Source organism: Amphiprion ocellaris, chromosome 4 (assembly GCF_022539595.1).
Source record: "Amphiprion ocellaris isolate individual 3 ecotype Okinawa chromosome 4, ASM2253959v1, whole genome shotgun sequence".
NCBI lineage: Eukaryota > Metazoa > Chordata > Actinopteri > Pomacentridae > Amphiprion > Amphiprion ocellaris.
Window position 1 is genome coordinate 33,265,986 of NC_072769.1, and position 26,665 is coordinate 33,292,650.

The following is a 26,665-nucleotide window of genomic DNA, read 5'->3' on the forward strand; positions in this document are numbered from 1 at the left end:
GCTAACATCTGATCTCGTGATTTGGGTTTGCATGGATGTCATTGTTAGTTTGATTGGCACAGTTGAAATGTTCACACCTGCTTTATGTTTTATGAGACAAACATCTCTGTGTAGGTGGTCGGCAGCTGAATGATGAGCCATCCAAAGGCCGGTAAAGGCGGCAAGAGCTCACACACATGCCAGTTTGTTGAACGGCTTCCCCATCAGGGTGAGAATATTTGAAAACTGTCTGACAAATGTTTGGCTTGTGGTTCTTTCTCACCAATAACTGACCGGTGCTCCTCTGCAAACACAAGCACAACTCTTTTTATTTCTATTTTTAATCAAAATCTCATGGCTGTTTGTTCACCGTTTGGGACCCGTAGTTTCTGTCCAGCTCTTCCCATGTGATTTACTAAACACTTGATACACTAAACCATATGGACAGAACAAGCAAAGCTTTGTGGAAGTCCTGGGCAAAGAGACTCTGCGCCCACACTCACACATGAGCGCACGCCAATAAAACCGAGTAGGGGAAATAAAAAAAAACATGGGGAAGGGGATGTTTTTCTCTGTGTGTTGCAGTTTAGATCCGTCATACTGGCTGTACAGTCACTGTGAAACTCAGCAGGTTGGTGATAGACAATCTTTGAGAGTTGTTTTTTTTCAAAGAGAAGCTGTAAAAATGGTGTCATTTTGCAAACAGTCCACTGGGAAGTTGAGGGGAGCAGTAAAAAAAGCAAGAGTTGACCAGAGAAAGCTGGTAACGAGCTGGTGGTGAGCAGCTGGAGGTGCCAGTGCCACCCTGCACTTAATTGGCCGCAGTCAAGAACTCCCATGCAGCCACCAATCAGGCGGCTGTAGTGGCAGCTTCCCTCTCTTTGTATATCATCTGACCCCTCCCACCCTGTGAGCTTTAAAACCAGAGGAAGGCTCACTGTTGATTCTAGAGACTTCCATCTTTCCTCGTTGAACCTGCCTCATGAGCACTGAATATCATCTCTGACTCTTCTCCCTTCTTATCTACAGAGCAAAAACAAAATACTTCTAGACTTTGTGAAGTTTTTTTTTTTTTTTTTTAATTTAACCCTCTCCAGTCAAATAGACCGAAGACCACCTGTTTCTTTTTTTGTGTTGCCCTCAGTGTCTTGGCAGTCTCTCACTCCCCAACACTGTGGATGAGTGTGAATCTTTATCTCCTCCTGGCCTGAATTTATCACCTGTGCTGTGAGAATAGCTTCTGTTGCCTCTTCATATCATCACTGACACGTACTGTTCACCCTAGGTATGTATGCAGCCACTGAATATACTCACCTCCTGAGCTCTTCATTGTCATGCTGTTTTACTAAAATTCAGAGTTATTTTTTGTTCGTTTTTTTACATATGTGCATAAACAGATTTTATGTAGAAGAAACTAGGTCAAGTTGGGACACTCTTCAGAGAGAGTGCATGCCTGTCCTAGAAATAGCACTGAGGGGCACTTCTGCAGAGCCAAACTGGCTCTTGTGGTTTGTCTTCTGTGACTACAGCTGCCTATCTTTGTTTTCTGTATCCTTTCTATCAGTGGTTTTGACAAGCTGTAATTTTCCACTGCACTTGGTCTGAGAATGGATAAGCAGTGAAGGCTAAGACTGTGGTCAGACCGTAGTGTAATTTGCACTTTAATTTGAATGCTGATTTTTTATTTTGAAGAAGTAATATGATACTTGTAATATGATATTTTAATGCTACTGTATAGGATGCAAAGAGTGAATGTTGTCATTTATTTTGAATAGTATGCCCGCTGAAGAGCCTTTTCTATCAAAAAAACAAAATTGCATTGCATTATTTCTTGGCAGTCTACACCACATTAAATAATAGTCTTGTCTGTCTGCACTCCTTACTGTTGCCCTGCATTTCCCTCCTCCTTTCTCCTTTAATCATTCAAATTGTTCCCATCTCTCTTAATCCAAGTCATCCGCTCGAGGGTTGACTCACCCAGCACCTTCTCATCACTGATTCTCCAGTGAACTAAAAGTGCGACGGATTAGTTTCAATTTGTTCGCTAAGTGACTGGCTGTTGATACTCGTAGCTTAACGACTCATGCTCCTCCTTTTTCTGGCAGTGAATTAGCAACTTGCTGCAGATACAACAGTGAAAGTCTATTTCAAGATGCTCTTCTGTGTCTCTAATCCGCCGCTTGTCCAGCTTTTTTTTTTTAAAGTGCCACTCAACAAACACTGCAACAGGCTCTTGTTTTTAGTTTTGGGTGTGTATATAGTGTAGGTTCCAATATGCTGATTTTTACCTGTAAGATCAGAGCAAATCAAAGGTAGATGAGCAAAGTGGCATTTACTGTGACAGTAAGTGTTAAGATTGAAGAGAAGAGGGTCTGTCAGCTCTCATTTCCCACCTCTGTCTTCATACGTGGAGACTTCTAATGAAAGTAGCCCACTAATAGCGGATGATGACATTCGCCAACTCTCCCTCCACATCACAAAATTGCAGGGGGTGGAGACGGAGGGGCAAACACAGCAGGCAGAAGAGTCCGTCTGAATGGAAAAGTACTGAGAGGCAGGGAGATGAGGTGTGGCAGCGAGCGAGTAGAGGTGACGGAGGAGGGGGTATTCATAGAAAGCTGTTGCACTGGAGTAAAGACATGTTTCTGCACCAGTATGAAAGAGAATACCTGGGATATTTAGAACACGTCCGTCGATACTGCAGTCAAAGAGGCCAACTGTTCTATACCTGCTTTCTGAGAGGTGAAGCTATTCAAAGGTCTTCTGGGTTTTTTTTTTTTTACACCTGGCCTTCACATGTCAAACCTGAAGCATATCGTGTCTTCACACTTCAAACCTGCAGCATATTTGACTGTCAGCCTTCAATCCATTCAGCCGTTGTTGCGCTGTGGGTAACTAAATGTATATCTCCTTGTGCATCATCACAGCTGAGTGCATCTCAAGCCGGTGGCTTAAGATATTTGACAGGCAAATAAGCTAATAGCTTGAGAATTGTGTGTTGTCTTTTTTAAGAGAACATTTTAGAAATTGAAAATAATAGTTCTCTGCATTTCAGATGTAGTGAGGAGCATAGAGAGGACGATGGTAGGTGTGGTTCAGCCCACAACTTGAACACATTCTAGGACACATGAAGTGATTTATAAGCTAAAGTACCAATTTTTAAAAAGTTTTTAAGGAAAATCCTTCGCTGCCTGCATTTACTCTACAGCTAATATCATTAGATGTGTCTGGAATAATCTTATTCATTTATTCATTCATTCAACCTTCAGTATAGCTGAGTAAGAGACTAAAAGATGCAGGGACACTGATCAGAAATTTGCATATACAAGTGACTCTGAACCATTGGAGGCGATGGATGAAATTGTAAATGATAACCCTAAGCATAAAATAAGTCATGCCTAAGGGTGGTTCTGCATGTTTTTTTCAAGTTACCTACGCACAGTGAACAAAACAGGATTTTTGAAGTTCAATGTAAATACCCAACATCTGCAGCGAAACAAAAATCTTTGAAGCAAAAATATCTAACTATAATATGTGACCTTCTTCTTACTCAGTATGCCAAAAATCTTTCAGAAAAACTAGATACGAGTGACACGTATGCATTTTCAGTGATTAATTGATCAGAGCAGATGATCTCATTCACTAATTACATTTTTAGACATGAGAACTTAATTCTGCTTCTTATTTTAGACTTAGACAGACTTTCCCCAGAGGGAAATTCAGCAATTTACTAGTTTTATAGTCTAAAATGGTCAAAATTACTATTTAGCAGCAGTAGTTCCTACTCAGTGTGGGTGTTCTTCCTGTAAGAAGTTTGCATGAATGACAGGTGCAAACGCTGGGGATCTTATTTTTTTTTCTTCTCTGCGGCTTACGCATTAAAAGTGTTGTTTTTTTTTTGGTGTACTTTTGGTTTGCACCACAAAGAAACAAAACATTGCACAGCGAAAAAGATTCATTCCACACCTGAGTAAAAGGCTTTGTTGGCTCCAAAAAAACAACTAATTGTGAGAATGATGATGAGCAGTTGACAAAGCATGTAAGTTCTATTTAAGAATGTAGATCTAATCTTAAATGCTACCGATCTTAATCTTGTGCCTGCACTGTGTTCACACTTGGGCCGCGTTGGAAGAGCAATGGAAATTTACCAGGTGCTGAGTCAGCAAACTGCAGAAGTGGCGTTTATCGGAAAATGGCTTGAAGCTGATAAAAAATTTAGAGACTTTCTTAGTGTGACAGGGGTTATTACAAATGTTTAGAGTGTGTGTTTGATTAGGCGGGGAAATGATAGGGTTCTTTAAAACCCTGTTGCAAGTCAGAGATTAAGGTGCGTTTATCTAATTGATAATGCTGGCAGGATGCGTGGGACGAAAAAGAAGAATAAAGTCTCATACAACTCACATGGAGCGCTCCTAGTTGACTTTATAACCCTCCACAAGGTGGGGAAAGTTGTCAGTGTATTCAAACTGATGACTTTGCTGAGAGTGTCGCTTGATAGAGATGAATTCACAGGATGTTTGATTCTGTGTCAAAAACTAAAGCAATGTCTTGTTTCGTCCCAAATGTGTGCGAGAATTTAGTTTTGTGTAAGAATTGCAGCTACAAGCATCTTTTTGATTGTGCTCAGGTGATTTGTGATGTGATGTTTAGTTGACGTTAAGTTATGATTAGCCAGAGTTGAAATGAAAACCAGACCTGACTTGTAACGTCTGACTCTGCCGTTACTCTCAGGAAAGAGATGAGCCATCTTCACAGACACTTATAGCTTTTACATGAACTGTAGCTTTTGTATTGTGACATTTTTTGACCATACTGAAAGAAGTACACAAATAAATGTACTTCTCTAGCATATTTTATGCACATTATTGACTTTTGTTAATTGAAGTATTGCTTTATAAAAAGTCAATAGAAACTGAAAATTTCAGAGAAAAAAGTTTTTATTTTAAAACTTGTTTATGCTCATTTGTTTGACAGTTAAATGGAAGCAGATGATAACATCAACCTTGCTAGCAGTGCACTTGCTTGTTTGGTAAAACTTGTCTCTGGCAGATGTCAATCTCCGCCTTAACCTTTCCGTTCGACTGTATAAAACCAGCTGGATGAAACTTACAGAAGTGTCTTCTTTAAGTCACTGTCTGCAGACTGGTTTTCCCTGTTTACACTGTGATCTTTAATAGCATTGACTAGTTGTCTCGAGGCACTTAAATGACTTCTCAACAGACTTCATTTTGTTGAGTATCAACATCACAAACTAACTTCAAAGTCATTCACCACAGCACCTGACGTGGGCACATTTTGGTTTTAAAGTCACTCTGTGGTCATTGATTAAACCCTTAAAAAACTTATTTTTATGTGTCACAATTAAAAATTTCTCATGATGTGTCTGCCAGCATATAAAAATACATTAACTGGAATGTTAACAGATTTTTAAAAATTCAAAAGACTGAACCAGAAATTGAACTTGGTGATATATTCGATTTGCAGCAAAAACGTTGTCCAGCTGTCACTAATACAACTAATCTAAGACTAATGGAGACCAAAAATGAACAGAGAGATGTTTGTGATGATTTATTTGAAGGATAAAATGTCATTATTGTGACCACCTTAACAGTAGAGGTCTAGGAGCATGTGTCAGTGTGTCAACTAAGTGTGTGACGCTAAATTATCCAGCAGTTGGCCGATAAACTCATGTCTACGTGTTCCATGTATGGATACAGACCATAAAAATATGAGCATGATCAGATATTGGGAGCGATGGGATGCAATGATTTATTAGCACTTTGATTACAGACGTGTTATTCTGACATTAATCCTTACGTGACCGAGGACATTAGAGCTTGAGCCAGCCTGTTTGGAGCGCTGTAAAAGGAAAGTCCATCAGGTTTATTGGCTCCTTCTATAACTGAGCTGCCATGTGTTTGGTTGCTTGGTTGGAAGTCGCCTACTGCATGCATGAGTTAAATATTAACTTGGCATCATTTTAGTCAAGCTGGCTCGGGATGTAAATATGGGATAAATTAGTCTTCTATTGAAACCAGACCTTCGATAGCTGCAAAGAATATGGAACGCTTTGCGTATGACAAGCTCAATGAAGTGTGACTGATTCAGTTTTAAATACTTGAAATACTGCGTGAGGGAAGGCAGATGATCGCTGGCCAGGTCCTCATGAAGGAGATGTTCATCACACTGAAAAAGGAGGGCAAATAAGGTCTTGAATGTGTGGTGAGCAAATGGGGCTTTTTTTCAGCTCCAAAATAGGTCAATAGGCATGTATATCCCTATAGAGGGACTCCAGGCCTCTCGCCGGTCTGTGAAATGTCTTGCATGCTGTTACAAAGAAGAGAAGGGGCGTCCTGAAATAGTCTGGACTGTGAAAATCATAGCTGAAAAGACTGAGAAAGCACACCTAGGAGAAAAGTAACTGAAATAATCTAATGTTCACCTTCACAGATCAGCTGTTTTTACACAAGTAGTGATTGAAATTATCGCTGCTGTCAACTACTAACGCACAGAGAATTATCACTCAATTTGTTAGTGCTACAGATCAATATAGCCTCTTTTTGCTCATTTTATGGCATTTTCAGAAGCAAAATTTGATCCCATGAATAAGTTATATAACAACCTGCTCAGCACCGAACAGCCAGACAGAAGCTTAAGGTATGCTGTCAAACTAAATTTGTTTCTGTCAGATGTTTAGTAGCCACTAGAAGCTAATAGGGAAGTAAGTATAGGACTTGCATTTAGTGTTACAGCCACAAATAGAACTATGTGCTAGCAAATCAATATGTTAGCAGCAATAAATCATTGCTTTGTATGTCTCTGTTTGCATGTCAAGGAAATATCACCCAACAATTATGGGTGATGTGTGTAGTCTATAAATTAAGAGTCTGTGTGCCCACTAAAGGGCAAACATCTCAGCAGCAAAGGTCTCTGAGATTCTTTGGACTAGGGCACCATGTCCTCTACGATTCAGCCTCTAATGTTCTTTTGCTTTTACAAGCTGACAAAAAACTGCAGCTGCCCTCAAGGAATTCTCCCACCAATGCGGTTACCTAGAGCCCAATAGAAAAATTTACAAGCCCCTGAAAAAGTTCCAAACATTCACAAACAAACAGTAACACATTTGATTTTAGAAGTAGCACAAAAAAACATAAACTGCACTGACAGTCGTGTCAAGCTAACAAGCCTTTTCTGCTTGTGAGTCGACCAAGCATTGGTGGGGTAATTACCTCTGTGGATGTTTTTTTGTAACTTGAATGGGTTTCTTGTGCTGCCAGTCCAACTGAGAGTCAGACTTTTATGCCCTGCAATGCTTTTTTGTGTTAATGACGCATTTATATCCGTCTCAATCATGCATATTTGCTGCAAGGCTTCCTGCAAAAAGCTCCTAACTGCAGCATTATAGTGGAGTAAAACGTTAATAACATACAGTACTGTTTGCAGTTGTCTTTGAACCTATATAGGTCAGAAACTATCCATTTATCCATTATCTATACAATGCTTAATCTTCATTAGAGTCGTGGGGGCTGAAGTCTGTCCCAGCTGACTTGAGGTGAAGGCAGGGGACACCCTGGACAGGTCACCAGTCTATTGCAGTTCTACACGCAGAGACAAACAATCACACTTGTGGTCAGAAAGTATCAATGCTAAAATGTAACATTCAGTTTGAACTGCAGTGTGTGGTATGTACACATTGCAACAAACTCACACATACAGAACAGACCAAAACATATGGACCACGTGAGTGAGGCTTTTGTTGACTTTGGCAGTGAGCCACTCTCTCCCCTCCCCAAGCCCCTCACCCATTCCTTCCATGCCTTCACATAAACACGCACACATACATTCCTTTCACAAACATTTCCTTTTCTTTGCTCTCTCTGTTCTCCCAAGTGGATATACATGCATTCTTTCTTCCTCAAGTTTTATGATCTGAGCCAAACTTTTCTGTAAAACAAATGTGGTTTTCACTATGCTGGGCAGAACCCAGAATGTCTTGTTTTGGTTGGGTTTTTTTTTTTCAAACCATGATAGTCGCTGTGTTTATAATAAATGAATTTCTGTTTATAATAAAGAAAATGTTATTTTTTTAAGAAACTGTCTTACTGTGATACTTTCTATGGAAAGTTACTCACTTTCCCTAACGTGAATTAACACAGTTGATACTGTACCGTCAACTTTAGCCATGTCAATGTGCAGAGAAGTAGGTGCAAGTAGGTGCAAAGTTGCAGTTACAGATTAACACTTTTTTTTATAGATGCAGAGGCTTTTCACATCTTTAAGCCTTTTTTTTAGAAGCCATCTGACCAATGCACAGTTACAGTAACTGCGCACACATAGATACACATATGTACAAACTAACGTGGCTTTGAGATGTGTTCACTTCCCAACGTTTGGGGTCGAAACTCGGGCCGTCCAACCACTGAAGACGGGGGACAACATCTGTCCGCCATCTTTGTCAGTGCTGCCAAGTTTTATGGTGAGACCCCTTTCGCCTCTTCGATTCTTCTTTATTTTTTCACCTTGCCTTCTCCTCCTCCTCACCCCATCTGCCAGGCAAGCAGAGCCAGGTCATCCGAGATGCTGCTGCTGCTTTCTTTGGTTTTTTTCAACTGTAGCCTCTGAATTTGCTTTCTTTCTTTACGAAGACAAAGAGTTTCTTTTCCATTTCACTCACCCTTCTTTTTTGTTTGATGTAAATACAGTACATGCTTCGATTTTCTGTTGGTTGTTCATCATTTGCGCTTGTTAGCTTTCTACACATTATGAATGTACCTTTTTGTCAGAATCATCTTAGAATACAATTTCTGAATTTGTGCAAACTTGCATCCCCTGCTGCCTTCTTTGTCCTGCATACCTACAAATATTTATTTACACAAGACATTAATGAGAATATGTTGTAATGTGACTGTTTGCATTTTAATCATTGCAAGCAATATCTGCATATTTCTATTTTTAGCATTTAGCAGCTCAGATCTTCATGTTTCTTCATTCTGTCTCTTCACAGGAAACACAAACAAAAGTGTTTGAGGATGGCTCTGAATGTGCCGGGTCTGGTGGTGATGGCGGCGTTCTACCTGCTGATCTTGGGCACGGGCATCTGGGCGTCCATGCGCTCCAAGAAGGAGGAGAAAAAATGCACAGGAGATGGCATGGAGATCACGCTACTGGCTGGACGCAACATCAACTTGCTAGTCGGCATCTTCACTCTCACTGGTAAAGCAGTCAGACTTTCCTTAGTTGAGACATCATTTTGAATTTTTCTGATGATTCCAGTATGTTCTGTTTGGAGAAAATGAGTTGCAAGGGATGACTGACATCGAGCTGTGATGCATCTGAAAGAGAGTAAATGTGGTTGTTCGTTTTGAATGAAAAAGTCGGTGAAATATACAAGTCGGCGCATGCTTTTGATTTATTGTGGGCTTCCTTCTCTGCAGCTACATGGGTGGGTGGAGGCTTCATCCTTGGCATAGCTGAGGCAACATACAACCCAACACTAGGCGCAGTTTGGGCACTCATGCCTGTGCCTTATGTCTTGACCTTCTTCTTAGGTGAGTATCATCTGTTACCACCCTGCATCAGGGGGTAGCAACGTGAAGGAGGAAACAAAATTGGACTAAATCGTTTAAAAGTGAACTAATTATGTCATGTAGAGAGTTGAGAAGAAAGAGCATTTTAAAGCCTCCAAAAGTGCCACTGAATTGTCAGGAGCAGTTTATTATTCGACACCAGCCAAAGCAGGCAGGTATAGTAACATGACGCTGGATGTAACGGCCAGTAAACAAGACATCTCCTTGCATGTGGTATGGCATGAGCAGCATGTTAGCAGTACGGGTTATTTTTTTAGGTCACATTGTTGCAATTCAAAGAGACCTATACCTTGAACTGATGTACATTTGCAATGAAAAATAAGAATCTGGTGTCAAAATTTAGGTGACATGAACTGAAACACAAATCGTCTTTGTTATGCTTTGGTTTATGTTTGTTTTACATATGTTTGATTAAATTTAACTTCAAGTCTTTGACCTTCCATGTTGATTGGCTGTTACTCATAATGTGTAACCAATTAGATAGTTCTGTGGTTAAGACCATGAGCCACAACAGATGGAGAGAGGCACCTGCATCAAGCCAAAGTAACACATTTTTGAATTAATTTATTTTATCAGAAACCACTTTACATCCAAATAACGATACTGATAATTCTAAAAATGCTGAATATTGGATGTGATCTTTGGCCAAACTGATGATAACACCTACTTAGACTTGCAGCACTGGTCATCTGTGCTTTCACAGAACTCAAATCTCAACAGACAATCACATTAGTTCAAACAGAAAAAGCTGAACTTGATGGACAAAAATGCACACAGGGACATATTTCCTAGCATGTGGTGCAAGTGAAAAGCATGCTTCTACATACCCTGCATACACATCTGGATTGAGGAAAATCAAAGCATTTCTGTCATGTGAGGCACACATTTCTTTAGGCGATTTAATTGGATGCAACTGGCAGTGAAATTGATTTAATGGTGAATGCCATCCTCGGATTGCAGGATGAAATGTTTCAATTGACACAAAAGTAGATGTGAACTTTATGCAGCCTGACAATAGTTATTCTTGTACACAGCGTGCATCAGTCATTTATGCAGAATCTGAAATGAACACTGGAAACCAGCAGTAAATACCAGTAAGATTAGTTGGCAGTAGCTTTGTTCTGTCACATCTTTTTTTCTCATCATAGGTTGCAACGTCAGGACGTGTTTTTGTCGACATTTGACAATACTGTGTGCTTTATTTTTACACCCAGCAGCTCAGAAATGTCTTGTTTGATACTATAAGTTGGGTATTGACTTAACAACATTATTGCTTGTCAGCAACACGCATCATAATAAATTAATAATACTAATAATAAATAAAATTACAGTGCTTTTAAAAACTATTTACCCTCGTTGGAAGTTTCCCCTTGTATTGCTTTTCGACATCAAACCATGGTCAGTTTAATTTTACTTTTCTGACAAGAATTTACAAAAAAATTGTATTTCATGCCAAGTTGAGAACAGATTTCTATTAAGTACTGTCAAATAATTAAAATCCATGAAGTGAAATAAGGAGGAGTTGTAGGTGTCTTGATGGCCTCCCTCACTATCAGGTTTTAATTCATGATATCCCTATACTTGACTGTGTTCATTTTACCATCTACCTTTACAAGCCTTCCAAGGCTTGGTACTGAGAAGCATCTTCAGATCATGATGCTGCCACCACCATGCTTCACAGTGGAGATAGTGTGTTTGTGATGATGTGCATTGTTTGGTGTCTGCCAAACATACTGTCTAGTCTGATCGCCATAAAAGTCAATTGTGGTTTCATCAGACCCAAGAATCTCTTCCAGTTGACTTCAGAGTCTCCCAAATCCCTTCTGGTGAACTCTAGTCCAGATTCTTCCAACAGTGGCTTTCTCTTTGCCACTCTTCCACAAAGCTTTGACTGTAGTACCCAAACAGGTACTACATGCACAGTCTTCTGTCTCACCTGCTGAAGCTTCTAACTCCTTTGGTAGAGTCATAGGTGTCTTGGTGGCCTCCCTCACTAGCGTCTTTCTAAGTTCTTGAAGACAGCCTGCTCAAGGCAGATTTACGAAAATGCCACATTCCTTCTGTTTTTCTAAATTATGTATTTTAACTGTACTCCAAGGGATCTTCAGTGACTTGGAATTTTTCCATCCCCTGACGGATGCTTTTTTATAACTTTCTTACAGAACTGCTTGGATTGTTCTTTTGTCTATATACCACAGTCAGTGAGACACGTTCACTGCATGATATCCATTTTACTAAATGTGTAACTTCCATCACCACAACTGGCAGCACCTGCATTAAACTGGGTGTGCTACTTTAAAGGGGGTGAATACTTACGCAGTCTCTTATTTTACATTTTTAATTACTTAACATGAAAGAGGTTTTTTTTTTGTAAATTTTTGTACAAGATTTTAAATCACAATGACCATGTTTTAATGTTGAAAAGCAAACTCAGAAAGCTTCCCAAAGCTTCTGATCACACTTTATAAAATACAATATTTTAAAATGAATATCACTCACAACCGTTTGCTGATGTGCTTTTGACCACCAGTGAATCTCTCTTTCCCCCGTCTGACGCCTCACACTAATAAAAGTGTCGTTCATGTTAAAAATAGTACCATGAGAAATCAGTTTAGGATTGTAACTCGAGGCAACAGGTGCAAATGGTTGAGTTAACCCAGAGGCTTAGATTGCTTCTCCTAAATTCACCAAACTGACAAACTTGGTGGGTCGTCAGTAAACACTTGCAACAGGTGAAATCATTGGCGCTCAGGCCTCCGCTGTCACAATGGCCTCCATGGTGTGAGAGTGACAGGAACGGGAAACTCCACTCTCCGATCAGGAAATGTAACATTCCCCATTCTGTTCTGGTCCATTGTTGACCAAGAGAACCCATGAGCTCAGCTATAGGTGTGCGTTGTGTTATCTGCAGGGAACACTTGTTTTCATAATTGTTTGCACACACTTGTTCCTTCACTCTCCCGCTACCCCTCTTCCTTTCTCTCTCACCTGGGGTTTCTGAATGAAAGAAATATGGCCGTGCTTTGAAATAGACGGCTGCAACATTTCCAGAGAGAGAATCAGCTGTTCTCTCTGTCTGCAGGTGGCTTTTTCTTTGCCAAGCCAATGAGAGAGAACAAGTACGTGACAATGATGGACCCTTTCCAACAGAAGTATGGGAACGTCCTGAGCAGTGCGCTGATTTTGCCCGCACTCGTGGCCGATGTGCTCTGGGTGGCACGCACGCTCGTCAGCCTGGGTAAGTTGCTTCACACTATAAAAGTAATTTGTGCACACACATGCTCATACAGTAATGCAGGCACTCGCAGTTCAGGGTACACAATGTGCACAAGCACTAGAGCAGAAAAACAGCCAGGCATTTATAGTGCGTGCTTTTACTTGGCACCAACGCAGTGCGGCAGATTATATAACAAGGCATGTACACAGAAAAAAATATAAACTATACAATACAATTACCACCACAACCATTTATTTTACATAATATTTTGTGTGCATGCTTTATTTTAGCACTGAAACACTTGCATGACAAGAGGTATATATGAAATTGAATGCTATTTGTGAAGACAGCAGTAAAAAAACGTAGACTCAATTGACCGTTTGCTAACCCCCTCTTCTAAACAGTAATTGTTAATCCTAATTAAGATGCATTAAACAGTTCCTGAAACTGCAATAATGAGTATGTCCAGCTAGCAACATTTTCTTCAGAAGCCAAGGAGCACATCATTAGTTCACTGTGCTCCAAAAAAAGTTCAAAAAAACCCAAAACAAAACAGCACATCCACTGCCGTGTTTCGCCTCTTGTGTAAGCCAAAATTGTCCCTGAGAGTTTAGGGTGTTAGCAGCTTTGTCCTTCTCTTTACTTGGATACATTTGCATCCACCCCAGCAAAGCTAAGTAACACATTTACATCCTGAAAACAAATTATGTACGCTAAGCAAAATTGGGATCAGGTTAGAATGATCGTGCTTATATAACGCAAGGGCTAACTAGTTCTAACCAACATGTGACCAATAATTGTTTATATCTGTGTTTCTATAAGGAAAATCCTGCTGTAACCTTAGTCTTTGAGTAGCCATCATGATATAGTTGGTCCTCTGATAGTCTTACAGTAATTAAACCTCTTGTACTGTTTAACCCTTTGATGCGTAGACCACATGAGGAGACCAACAAAGTTGCACCAACAAAGATCTGTTTAATCTGAGATAGCTGATAAAATCTTCCTGCAACATTTGTAATAATCAAGACTTGTCGCCTGTAAATGCGGATGATTCATTTGTTTTCTCCTGTTTTCAATCAAAGACAATTTGTTTTTAAAAAAAAAAAAACCAGCTGTTTGCAATAACAGAGTTTTCTTTTACGCTGTCAACTGCAAAAGGAGTGCGGCTTCGCTAACGGTCACTTAACTTAATACAGAAACTTTTAAGAGGATAATGAAGCAGGGAAGCGGCACCACGCTGGGTGGCAAGTTTATCTTTGCTCGAATAAAACTCTTAGCACAGACACACAGTTACTAAAAATAGCTACCTGCAGCTGTGGAGTATCATTAATATAGACATGGATGATCGCTGAGTAGTGTGGAAAATTGCGTAGAGGACTAGACGCATTATTTGAAGATTAATGTGGCTCTGTGTGAATTATTAGCCTCGATGTTGTGATTCTGTTGTTTCTATGTGAGCTACTACATTTGGTAACACTGACACTGCTGTTGATTTAAGTGTGCGCAAGTGGGCTTAGATAGATAGACAGCGAATGCCAGTGTGCATGTGCTCTGTAGGGTGTGTAGTATTTGCGTGGGTGTTTGCAAATGAGAGGAAGCGTGTGTGTGCGTGTGTGTGTGTGTGTGTGTGTGTGTGTGTGTTTATAATGTTTTCATGTGTGTGTTTTTAACGCTGTTTTCTTTTCCAGTGTTATTTGAAAAAGGGGGTTAAACATCGAGCAGCCTGTTGATTGTGAAAGGTGATCAATGATTCAAACCAGATCGCTGTGTCATTTTTCCATAGTATGTGACGAGGCTCTGACTGACTGACAGAAGGGTAGATGTTACATCATGAGTTTCATTCCTGTGTGTTAAATATGAGATGTTTAGATGTTTAAAGAGACTTAAAGGCAAACAGTGAAATCCATTGACAGGGTTTAAGTCACTTTATAGCTGTGCTAACGTTACACAACAGGACTGGTTAGGAGGCAGGAATGTTTCTGAGCCATTTTTGTCCAAACTTATCACCTTAATGTAGAATCAGGAGACCCCTCACTTCTCAGTAAAAGCTCCTGTCATTGTTTTCTGGGGCAGACATCCCTGACGTACGCTCGGCATCGCACAGAAACACTTTGACAGTCCAGAGAGCGTGCTGAGCATTTGACCCACCAGCGCGTTGTTGCTGGGAGACTGTTTGTGTGTGTTAGTGTAGTATAACCTGAGCTTTGTGCATCTGTGTGTATGTGTGTTCAATGCCAGGAAGGATTTAACTGTAAAAACACCCGTTCAATGCGCCGTCACTTAGCAGTGTCGTATCAACAACACATGTCATGATCAAATTTCTGCCGGGAAGGAATCAGAGGCAAAACGGACAGTTTGAAATGTTTGTGTGAGTGTATGTGTGTGTGCATTAAGTTTGTTAGTGGGTCAAGGATCTAAAAACAACACCAGGGAGGGTATTTGGGTATTTAGGCAGCTCTTTGCCTCTGTCCATCCCTGGCGCTGCCCATTAAGCCCCAGAGGCCACTGAATCTCGTCCAACCTTTTCCTCCCCTCTCCCCTAAATTTAGCCCAGAGTGGAACAGCACAGCTCAGCACAGGACACATAAGAGATCTAGTAGCTATATCTGGAAAACAGACAACCCAGGAATTATTTACGATGTAGTGATTATGTTGCGTCATGTCCGACCATGAGAGAAGCTACAGGACAAACAGCAGAGAGGCTCCAGGTTCAGCACAGATGGATTTCAGTTTGCATATGGCATCAGAATGCATCTCAGCTGACGGCTTGGGGTCAGATTTTAAATGTCTTTGAACATTTCTTTAAAACAAAACTACACAAAATGAGAAACATTAATGTCATTGTGATCTTAAATGCGTCACTGATGACCTCTAAATGCAGACTGATTGATTGCTAAGTGTGAGCAAGACGCATTTTAGTGCCATGTGTAAACCGTATTTTTTAATTGATCAGAAAAACTTTGCTGCGATTACAAATCTCTTTCAGGAGCTTCCTGGCCAACATAAGGAGCAGCAAAAACAACATTAAACACAAAAAAATACCAGTCTTAAGATTACACTGAGTGACATTTTTATACTGTACATTTCAAAATGTTTGTCTGCAGAGCGAATAATTCCTGTCTAGTCGAGTTTAGACATGAAGCAGGAGTAAACGTGCACACATGGTCAAACTGAAATGGTCTCAATGCATGATGGTGCAAAAACTAGTGGCTAAGATAGGAAGTTGGGGTGTTTAAGGGGTCGGTGCGGGTGGGGTTAGAGGTCAGCGGGGTGGTGAGTGGCCATCGATGGTGCCGATCTGACACTTCTCTGTTTAAGGCATTGTTGTGGTGTGGCTGCAGGCTGCGGCTGGGGGGACCCTGGCAATGTGGGAGAAGAGACGGTGAAGGTAGTGATGTTTTGCTTGCCTTGTTTGAGTAACAAGATGTCTTTCTTTTTTTTTTTTTTTTTACCATTCACTTGTTTACTTATATTTTTTCTTTTTTTTTTTTTTTTACTACTGGAAGACACTTCTCTTGACTTTCCTGATTTTTAAAAAACTTGTAAATTAAACTTATCAGTGTTAAACGGGTGATACCTCACCCATGAGGGTGAAAAAAAGGAATATTTTGGAGTCACAATCAATAGGCTGCTTCCATTATGTGTTTCTGTATGGTCCTGTTATGTCTCTTTTATGTTGGCTTGTTGCTTTATAGAAACATTTGGATGCTTTTTAAAGGTTTCAACTGTAGTCACCCATGCTTAAGTGTAACTTTATTCTTGACTTAAATGACTACAAATGATTGTTAAAGCTGCATTTCGGTATATGAACAGTTTAACGAGACAGTGTCATTGCTTAGCTTCTTTTTAAAGAGTGGATGCATGTATATGTGTATGTTTGTGTGAGAGAGACAATATTTAAAAACAAAGGAGCGACTGAGAAGTTAAACAGTGACAGTTGCATGTAAGCGTAGCAACAGACGTCTGTACATTAGTGGACTTGCAGTAGGACAGTTTACCTCTGTCAGTCCTCCGACGCTCACCACTCTGCTGTGTTGTTACAGGTGGAACTATGAGCGTGATCCTGGACCTGTCCTACGTCTATTCAATCATCATCTCCTCAGTGGTGGCCATCATCTACACACTGCTGGGGGGGCTCTACTCTGTGGCCTACACAGATGTCATCCAGCTGATCCTCATCTTTGTCAGCCTGGTGCGTAACCATCTACTGACATGTTCGCTGGGTAACTTTAGAGCCCCATTCTTCTATTGAACGATTAACATCATTCAAGCATGTAAGAGATCAGATTACCCATGAGAAAGAATATAGACAGATAAAATTTCAGTAGAGAGTCCAGCGGGTAGCTTGTTAACTCAGATGACATGCTAAATTAAAGCATCAAAGTGGCTGCCATCCAAACAGGTAAATAGGACGGTTGGCATCACAACTGATCAAATCTTTCATATGTTAATAAAGACCTGGTCACAGCAGGTTATTTGGCCTGATTTTGTGAAATAAGTAGCTCTAAGGGATTGGTGACAGATCTAGTTGGCACTGTGGCTGACTGCTGACAGCTAACAATGCAGACCATAGATATATATAAATGTACATGCCACATGAAGCCCTGTGTAAATGTGGCTGCTAAATTTATCAGAGGAAGTTACACGCTTCTGAACCCCAAGCATATTTGGGGGTGTCTTTTGTTCCTGTCACATTTTCAATGTACACTCCTTTTTCTCAGCATCTTTAACATTTTTGTTTAGTTTTAATTAGTTGACAAAAAGAAATTAACAACAAATATTTTTTGGTTACTCTTGATGATAAACTCCTCTGAACTTCAGATTTTTTTTTATTTTCTCCAGTCACATTTTTACTCATTGTGGGCTCATTTTTCACTGCAATCTAAAGTCCTATACCTCCATGGAAACAGCACAACGATAGCTAAAAGTACAGAGAACTCACAAATGTCTCCTGTGCAGGATAAAAAAAAAAGTTATAATGATATTCATCTTTAGTAAAAAAGAAAATGCAAAAGTTGAATTTCTTTTAATATTTATTTTACCAAAGTTTGAAAGAAATTTGCATTCAACTTGTAAAGCATTTAAAAATCAACTGCAAAACTAAAGTGACTCTAAATGCTGTATATATTTTTCTACTTACAGTTTTGTTTCCATACTTTTCACCCCTCTGCTCTATATATACACAGCCAGCAGTTTAGTCGAAAACATCCTGAATTTTTTGTTACATGACTGTTGGTCTTTGATTATCTATTTTGCAAAATTAAAAAAAATAATAATAATAATAATAAAATTCAGTTATTATGTACAACATTTTTCCAAGAACCTCCAAATGTTACCAATATTGGAAAAATTAATGGTGACTTCCCATATTACAGCTAATTAGCTACTTTTTAATTAACTGCAGTTCAGCTGAAAAGCCAGAGAATTTCTACCAAGTGACAGTTGCAGCTGAGACACTAATAGCTTCACAGTTGTGCTGAGAAAGACAGAATTTTCAGTTTTTTACTGAGTCTGATTATTGCTAACAGTTAATTTTTGGCAGATTTTTAAAGGAGCCATGCAAATATAGGGGATTCTGAAGAAATATCACTATTTTAGGTTAAATTTTTTGTAATTTCATACATGAAACGATGCATCACATAAGAGTACCTCACTGACCACTTCTCGCTGCCATAAGATGTGTCACCTTGGAAATGTATGTATTTCTTTTGAAAATAATATTCCCTTTAAACCTGCAGGTGGTGTTTGGGTTTTGGAGGTTCAAGCTTAAAAGCTAATTCTTCTGTCTGACCTCTGTTTTTGAGGTTTCAAAAACATCACAATCTTCATCAGCAGATGGAGTTTTTCCAGATATCATTGAATTTTCAGAGTTATCTTAAACCTTTTAAATTCTATAAAATATGTGACATTATGATTCTGTGCAGCGCTAAGAAAATGGAGCTGACAGACTAAAAAACTTCCCCTGCTGCAACCATAATCAGATTAGTTGTGTCGTTGTGTTTGTGTATACAGTGGGTGTGTGTTCCCTTCCTGTTGACCAACCCTCACTCTGTGGACATCTCACTGACGGCGTACAACCAGACCTTCCAGGCTCCCTGGGTCGGCACGGTGGAGCTGGACGAAGCCGGGAAATGGTTCGACGACTTCATGCTGCTGGTGATTAAACACACGCACACGATAAAACAGAGCACGACATGTTGTCTAATGCACAGTGCTCCTCACTTGATTTAATTTATCCCCGCTTTTAAATCAAGCTTATTTCATTAGACGAGCAAACAGCCAAGTATAACAGCAGCAGAAGTATGACAAGATTGGTCTATTCGAGCTGCGTTGCTATACAAACTGATTCCTGTCATCATGTCTGAACTATGTGTTTGTGGCAGGCTCTGGGCGGTTTGGCCTACCAGGCGTTCTACCAAAGAATCCTGTCCGCCTCATCTTACACCCAGGCTCAAGTGACCTGCTTCGCCTCCTCAGCCTTCTGCCTAGTGCTGGGTATCCCATCTGTGCTGATTGGAGCTGTGGCTGCTTCTACAGGTTTACCCTCTTAACCTACATCTCTGGAAAATTCTTAGCTGACTCTCCTCAAGTTTTTGCATTTGAAATAATCGTATTTTCAAAACACGTATTTTACAATGTGCGCTACCAGTCAAAGGTTTGGACACAACTTCTCATTTAATGTTTTTTCTTTATTTTAATTACTATTTAGATTGTAGGTTGTCACTGAAGGCATCAAAACTATGAACGAACACATATGGAATTATGTAGTAAACAAAAAAGTGTAAAATAAGTCAAAACATGTTTTATAATTTAGATTCTTCAAAATATCCACCCTTTACTTTGATTACTGCTTTGCACACTCTTGGCATTCTGTCCATGAGCTTCTTGAGGTAGAACCTGAAATGGTTTTCCAACAGTCTTGAAGGAGTTCCCAGAGATGCTGAGCACTTGTTGGCCCTTTTGCCTTCACTCTGTGGTCCATCTCATCCCAAACCCTCTGGATTGGGTTTAGGTCAGGTGAATGTGGAGGATAGGACATCTGATGCAGCACTCCATCACTCTCCTTCTTGGTCAGATAGTCCTTACACAGCCTGGAAGTGTGTTTGAGGTCCTTGTCCTGTTGAAAAATAAATGATGGTCCAGCTAAACGCAAACCAGATGGAATGGCATGTCACTGCAGTGGTAGTCATGCTGGTTCAGTGTGCCTTCAATTTTGAATAAATCCTTAGCTTAGCAGTGGTTTCTTAGCAGCTATTTGACCATAAGGGCCTGATTGGGTCAGTCTCCTCTGAACAGTTGATGTAGAGATGTGTCTGCTACTAGAACTCCGTGCAGCATTTATCTGGGCTCTAATCGGAGGTGCTGTTAACTTGCGATTTCTGAGGCTGGTGACTTTGATGAACTTGACCTCAGCAGCAAAGGTTAGTCTTGGTCTTCCTTTCCTGGGGCGGTCCTCAGGTTTGTTGTAGCGCTTGATGGTTTTTGTGACTGCACTTGGGGATACATTCAAAGTTCTTGAAATTTTCCGGACTGACTGACCTTCAGTTCTTAAAGTAACAATAGACTGTCGTTTCTCTTTCCTTAGCTGATTGGTTCTTGCCATAATATGGATTCTAACAGTTGTCAAATAGAGCTGTCAACTGTGTACCAACCTGCACAACACAACTGATGGTCCCAACCCCATCGAGAAGGCAAGAAATTCCACAAATTAACCTTGACAAGGCACAGCTGTGAAGTGAAAACCATTTCACGTGACCTCCTCATGAAGCTCATTGAGAGAATGCCAAAGGTTTGCAAAGCTGTCATCAAAGCAAACAGTGGCTTCTTTGAGGAATCTACAATATAAAACATATTAAGAGTTAATGCACAATTGTTTGTTTGCTACATAATTTCATATACCTTGCTTCATAGCTTTGATGTCTTCAGCATGTATCTAAAATGTAGAAAGTAGGAAAAATAAAGAAAAATCTTTGAATTAGAAGGTGTGTCCAAACTTTTGTATGTCTTTTACTTCATTATTTTCCCCCATAGATTCACATTTGCAAAGGTGTTAGTGGAAATTTAGTCTAATGTGAAACCTTAAGAATGTAGCAATATACTTTACAGTAACAAACATTTTTTGTATGTTTTTGTTACTTTAGGAAAAACGAAACATGCACCGAAGATTACTTGTTTATTATTTATTTTACAGCAAGTAAACATGAAATAGTCCCGTGTTGGCTTAATCCTCTAAACCCCAAGTAGTTTCTGGGCATTTTTATTTGTCCAGGTCAAATGCTTTCTCTGTTTGGGTTCATTTTTCACTGCAATACAAAGCCCTGGACCTCATGGAAACAGCACAACCATGACTAGAAGAACTCAAAATAAAGAGAGAACTCGATAATGTTTTTTGTTTCTGCTCTGAATCAGGATTATAGTTTAGTTTTTTTATTTCTCACCTATGCCTTTCAGAGATCCCTTAATCCAAATATTTGTCTCCTCTTCTTCCTCCCAGATTGGAACTCTACTAGCTATGGATTACCAACCCCTTATGAGCGCGACCAGGCTGGATCCATCCTCCCCATCGCTCTACAGTACCTCACACCTACCTATGTCTCCATCATTGGCATCGGTGCTGTAGCTGCTGCTGTCATGTCCTCCATGGACTCGGCCCTGCTGTCCTCCGCCTCGCTGTTCTCCTCTAATATCTACAAGAACATAATCAGGAAGCAGGTGAGACTTGGAACAAGATGTCAACAACATGTCTGTTACTGTTGTCTCCTGTCGGCTTTTTATTGCATTCAGAGACAGAAAAGAAGAGATCTTAGTAATCTTGGTTACTTAGTGTGTGAAAACAGTTATAAAATCTCTTCCGATCCTCTGAAGCAGCGTTATCTTGTCATGTTGAGACATGTCAAGATCTACAAGTCAGATTTTGAGACTTCCATCTAATAATGGGACAGCATCATGCTGGCTGAAAGTGTCAGCTTAATGGAGCAGCTGGAACATTCATGATCCCCAGAGGATGAATCCTGATGACTCTGTCGAACTTGTATTCTCATATAGTCAGACCATTTTCTAGTGCTGACACAGCCCTGTGTTGAATGGTCTGACTGCTGACTGCACCTCATTATCGTTCTGCTGTAGGAAAAACAAAACGCTGTGGCTTGTTTGTCTTTATTCAAAGCAATTATAATCATCCTGGGCAAAGTTAAGCAATGGTATCAATTAAAATATTGACAGAGGAATTATTTTAGTGTAAGCTTTGCATGCAAGAAGGCGAGAACTGACAGAAACAGCAAATGTTAGCATGCTAGCAAGCCAGGATAAGATGGTGAACATGATAAACATCACCGTGTAAACATGACATAAATCATGTCATAAAGTTAGGGTTGTGCGTAGGTACAGTCTTACATAGACTGTGATGTAGATTCTCAGCCTTGTTTCTTACAAGTCGAATGAATTAGTAATTCCATATGATGGAATGTCTGGAGCATCAATATCGCCCATTAATACTTTACTAGTACTGGGCGTCCTCGTTAAGAGTTTTGTGTAGGCAGCCGTCAGACATTTATAAATTAGAGACTGTGTCACTATACTGTACTGTCACGACATAAACTGGAGGCAGCAACAAAGCAGCCATTGACTCCACTGTCCTGTACATACCGTACAGAAAGCCCACTGCTTCATGTTATTATGTTTGCTCTCTTAAAACAGTGATTTATTTCATTATTTCACCCCCCCACCCTCCAGAGGAATGTTCCATACAATAAACCAGTTCACTGCAGGTCTCTGACATGCTGGATCTGATGTGTACTGCGTCTCTGTAAGCCGATCCCTTGACCTACAAGGCTCTGAGACGAGTTGAATAACAAGGTGTATCGTGTTTCCCTCTTCACCAGGCGTCGGACCGGGAGATGCAGTGGGTGATCCGTATCTCAGTGGTGGTGGTGGGTCTGGCCGGCACCGCCCTCACCTTCCTGGACAGCAGCGTCCTGGTGTTCTGGCTGGTGGGCGTTGACATGTCCTACACCATCATGTTCCCCCAGCTGGTCTGCATTCTCTTCTTCAAGGTGTCCAACGGCTATGGAGCCACCGTCGGCTACATGATGGGAATCATCATGAGGATCCTGAGCGGAGAGCCGCTCATCAACCTCCCGCCCGCCATCCAGTTCCCCGGCTGCCGGCTGGACGAGGAGGGAAAACTCACCCAGTTCTTCCCCTTCCGCACCGCCATCATGGTCATCTCGCTCCTGTCCATCCTGCTCTTCTCGTGGCTCACGTCCATCATCTTCAACAAGGGCCTGCTGTCCGAGAAGTGGGACGTGTTTAAGATCAAACGCAAGCAGAGATCAACGGCCACAGCGGCAGACGTCAAGAGGACCAATGAAGAAGCCTCCCAGGCCAAGCAGCTCCTGGACACCACCAGCTGCTAAGGAGGCTACAGAGAGGGGGAGAAGATGGGCACCGGTTGGAGGCAGACATATTTGTTTGCAAGTGTGCAAGAGTTCATAGAGGGGGAACAGCAGCAGAGGCTGGATTTGTGTACAGATTCTGTATCACAGTGCATTTATGGTGACGATCTGAGCTCTGGCAGGAGCTGCTCATCGTCGTCTACAGAGACAACAGGTCACCAAATACGTTCTGTTCACTCCCTTCTGTATATCGCCAAAAAAATACACACAGAACCAGAATAAAATGCTTGTGCTGCACTATGTATACATCACTAATATGGAGACAATCCCTCAAAGAACCCAGAGAAACAATTAAAATTCCTTTGGAAACATAAAAAATTTGAAATCTGGAAGATTTCAGGTCAAAGTCATACAATTCTTGAGCCATTAGATTCTCCTCAATAAAGAACGGACTTGTGCATTTGTACAGATGGTAGATTATATTTTTCCAACCACACTTGATAAATTTGGGTTCTTTCCAGTCACAGAGGGGAGTTTAGAGACCACCACACTTGATGATAATCACAGCAGAAATGGATTAATCCCAAAGGAACAATTTGTATAGTTTAAAATTCAAACATAATGTGCAATTATTTATCAGATCTTTCCTTGCTTTTCCTGTAAGAGACAGTACGTCAGATTGTCAGAAACAAGCCTTGGAGCTACAAGCCTGGGTCACCTTCACTGATAATCTTTAATCAACTCGATGCGCCTGGCCGGAAACTTGTCGCTGCGCTGCAAACTTCTCTCTCATCGTGAACCTATGCAAAAGATATGCAGCAAAACAGGGCTTTATTCCACACCAGAACAAAGAATTGCTTCCCAAAGAACAAAGAATGAGTGCACAACTGCACGGTTCCACTTGTGAAAGACAGTTTTTTTGACTGTGATCTGACTTCCTACTTCCTCTAGTTGATCGGCTGCCTTGACTACAGCAGCTTCTCATCTTTCTAGTTAGTTTTTAACTTCTAAAAAAATTTGACTTAAAGTGCTTAATCACCAACGTGCTTTATTTAAAATTGAAAATGTGCAATTTATTTTGATTCCCAAACTGCTTAGCAGTAAGAAATGCCTGAGAGGAGTTTCTTTTTTTTTGTAAAAGTGAATCTGTATGCAAGGAGAGAACAATCGTGTGAACATATCTAAGACATGAGGATTTATAGTTGCATGTAAATTTTCACCTCCGGCTCAGTAAACAGCAAAGTCAGCATTTTTCTGTTTTTTAACAACATCAAGTCTGAAAGCAGGCGAATACAGAGACCTGAAGCATCTGGCAGAGCTGGTAGCAATAATAAAACTCCAAAAACACTCAGAGGAATGTGACACAGACACTATTTCAGGCTTTTGAAATGTCCAGTATGTTGTATTTTATTTAAATTGACCAGTTCAGTTGTAAAAGCAGCAGCAGGGAGAGACTTAACAGTCAGATGAATCCCCTCCGCTGCATTTCACTCACATGATAAAAACCTGAATGTAGCAGTTTGTCAAAAACTGCACAGAGGTCGCCCAACATCTTCCTTCCTCCTTCTCCTTATCCTCCTCACCCATTCCTCCTCCTCGTTTCTTCCTTCTCCATCCGTCAGTGTGACACATGTGCCTTTCAGTTTGCTCATTTATTATATTGTACTGTATAGTTGTTGTTTATACTGAATGCAGAGCTGTAGTTTACAGTGGGATCATTTTATTCCTCTGAGGTGGTGAAAACCTTTGCAGCTAAGTAACAGTACAAATTCTATACTCCCTTTTTAACGATCAGACTGTCAAATGATACTTTTGTTTAAAAAGTATGTGTTGTTGTACTGAGCCTACATAGTAGTGAGTTGTGCAGCAAGATTCCTGCTAATGTGTGACAGTCACAAAAGCCTCCTTCCACTACATTGTTGCCTTTAATATCACTGGAAACAGGTTGTATTTGCTGGAAAAGGTAAAATGGGTGTAAACTCTAGTCACTGTTCAAATACCTCATGGAGTGGTATTGTTGGTTTTAAGTATACAAAACTTTAACCTATGATTCTGACTTCTCCTCCAGAGCATACTGTGTGAATGTCGACAAGCTGTTTCTCCAAAGAGGACGCATGCAGGATGCGACGCGTGCATCTTTTTATACGTGTGATTGTGATTTCTACCTGTATTATACTCTTGTGCTGTAAAGTCTAATCAGAATTTGTATATTTACACTTTTTATTTTTTATCAAAGTTGTTCACTAAGTAGAAGACTTTATCTCAAGTTAGCAACTTTAAAAAAAAAAAAACACAAATTCACCTTCACTTTTGCAGAACATGAATATGAATATAGAATTTCACCATCGAAGAATCAGAAAAACTTGATTTGACAAAAGATAAACTTGGATTTCACAACCTAAATAATATAATTTCAACACTTTCTGAGCAGAAAATTTTTCATTTCCAAGCTGCGTTAGTCAAACACCACCTGGACAGTTGTGTTAGTTTTATGTTATACGATAGATAGTGAGTTCTATATTGTATTTTCCCCTTATATGTATTTGGTTTTATACTGTTATGCATGTTGATTGTCATTAACTGCGTTTGTATACTGAACTTTCATGAAGGCTATTCTCTCTTGCCACTTGGCAAGGTCCTACTTTGTAACTGATTAATGTAAATCCCCATGGGGTGATGTTCTGTCAGAATAAAGGATGAAACCAAATCACTGCCTCTGAGTCATTTAAAGAAACATACACGCTGACGCTTTCCAACAAATCTGCTCCCTGGTTGTAAATAAAACTTAGATTTTCTGCACATTTAGATAAACTTTACTGCTGACAATAAAACCTCAACACAATGGCTGGGATGGATGGGAACAAAAACAAGAAGTCCATGTAGCTTCCGCCATGTGTAGAATTTCACTTTGTCTTCCTAATAATGAAACTGCTCTGTTTTTGCTGGTTTATTATCATTGTTGCTGTAAAAACAAGATTTTGTTTTCTTTGGCTCTCATCCAACCATTCAGAGCTAGAAGATGTACAGGTACAAAGCAGGTTGTGGCACATATTCTGGTTTGAAGGGTCAGTTCCCTCTTTTCTGGGGAAAAACAATACAGGTGATAAGGTTAAAACATAGAGAACTTATATTTAAACAAGGACTTTATTGTGTTGGAAGTTTTCTGAAATCTGCAAATGAGGCATTATGGATCTAAAAATCCTTAATTTGCATTAGTTTCCTGAGCAGAAATCTAAACACTGGGTAAAACCAGCTTTAAAAGATTTTCATAGTCAGATTTCTCTTATTTCTCTATAAATACAAAACATACTGTCAAGGACCAGAAAAAAAAAATCTATTTTCTTCACGGTTTTAGGAATAAATCAAATCAGACTATGAATAAAGTAGGAGCAAATGCTGATATAAAACCTTCAGAACATACATATGAATAAAATTTTAGTTTATGTAGCTGCTACTGAAAATTTGTGGCTCAAAGAAAAACTACTTTG

The 26,665-nt window shown here is 40.1% G+C and overlaps 1 protein-coding gene across 1 annotated transcript; it reads left to right on the forward strand.

Moving 5' to 3' along the window:
• The first annotated feature begins 946 nt into the window (after positions 1–946).
• Positions 947–25,884, forward strand: LOC111577329 (high affinity choline transporter 1-like). The gene is made up of 9 exons (XM_023283556.3): positions 947–1,264; positions 8,984–9,192; positions 9,414–9,527; positions 12,649–12,804; positions 16,827–16,975; positions 18,796–18,939; positions 19,167–19,320; positions 21,278–21,495; positions 22,665–25,884. The coding sequence occupies exons 2-9, from the start codon at positions 9,009–9,011 to the stop codon at positions 23,196–23,198; spliced, it is 1,653 nt and encodes a 550-aa protein (XP_023139324.1). The 5' UTR covers positions 947–1,264; positions 8,984–9,008; the 3' UTR covers positions 23,199–25,884.
• Positions 25,885–26,665: the final 781 nt, after the last annotated feature.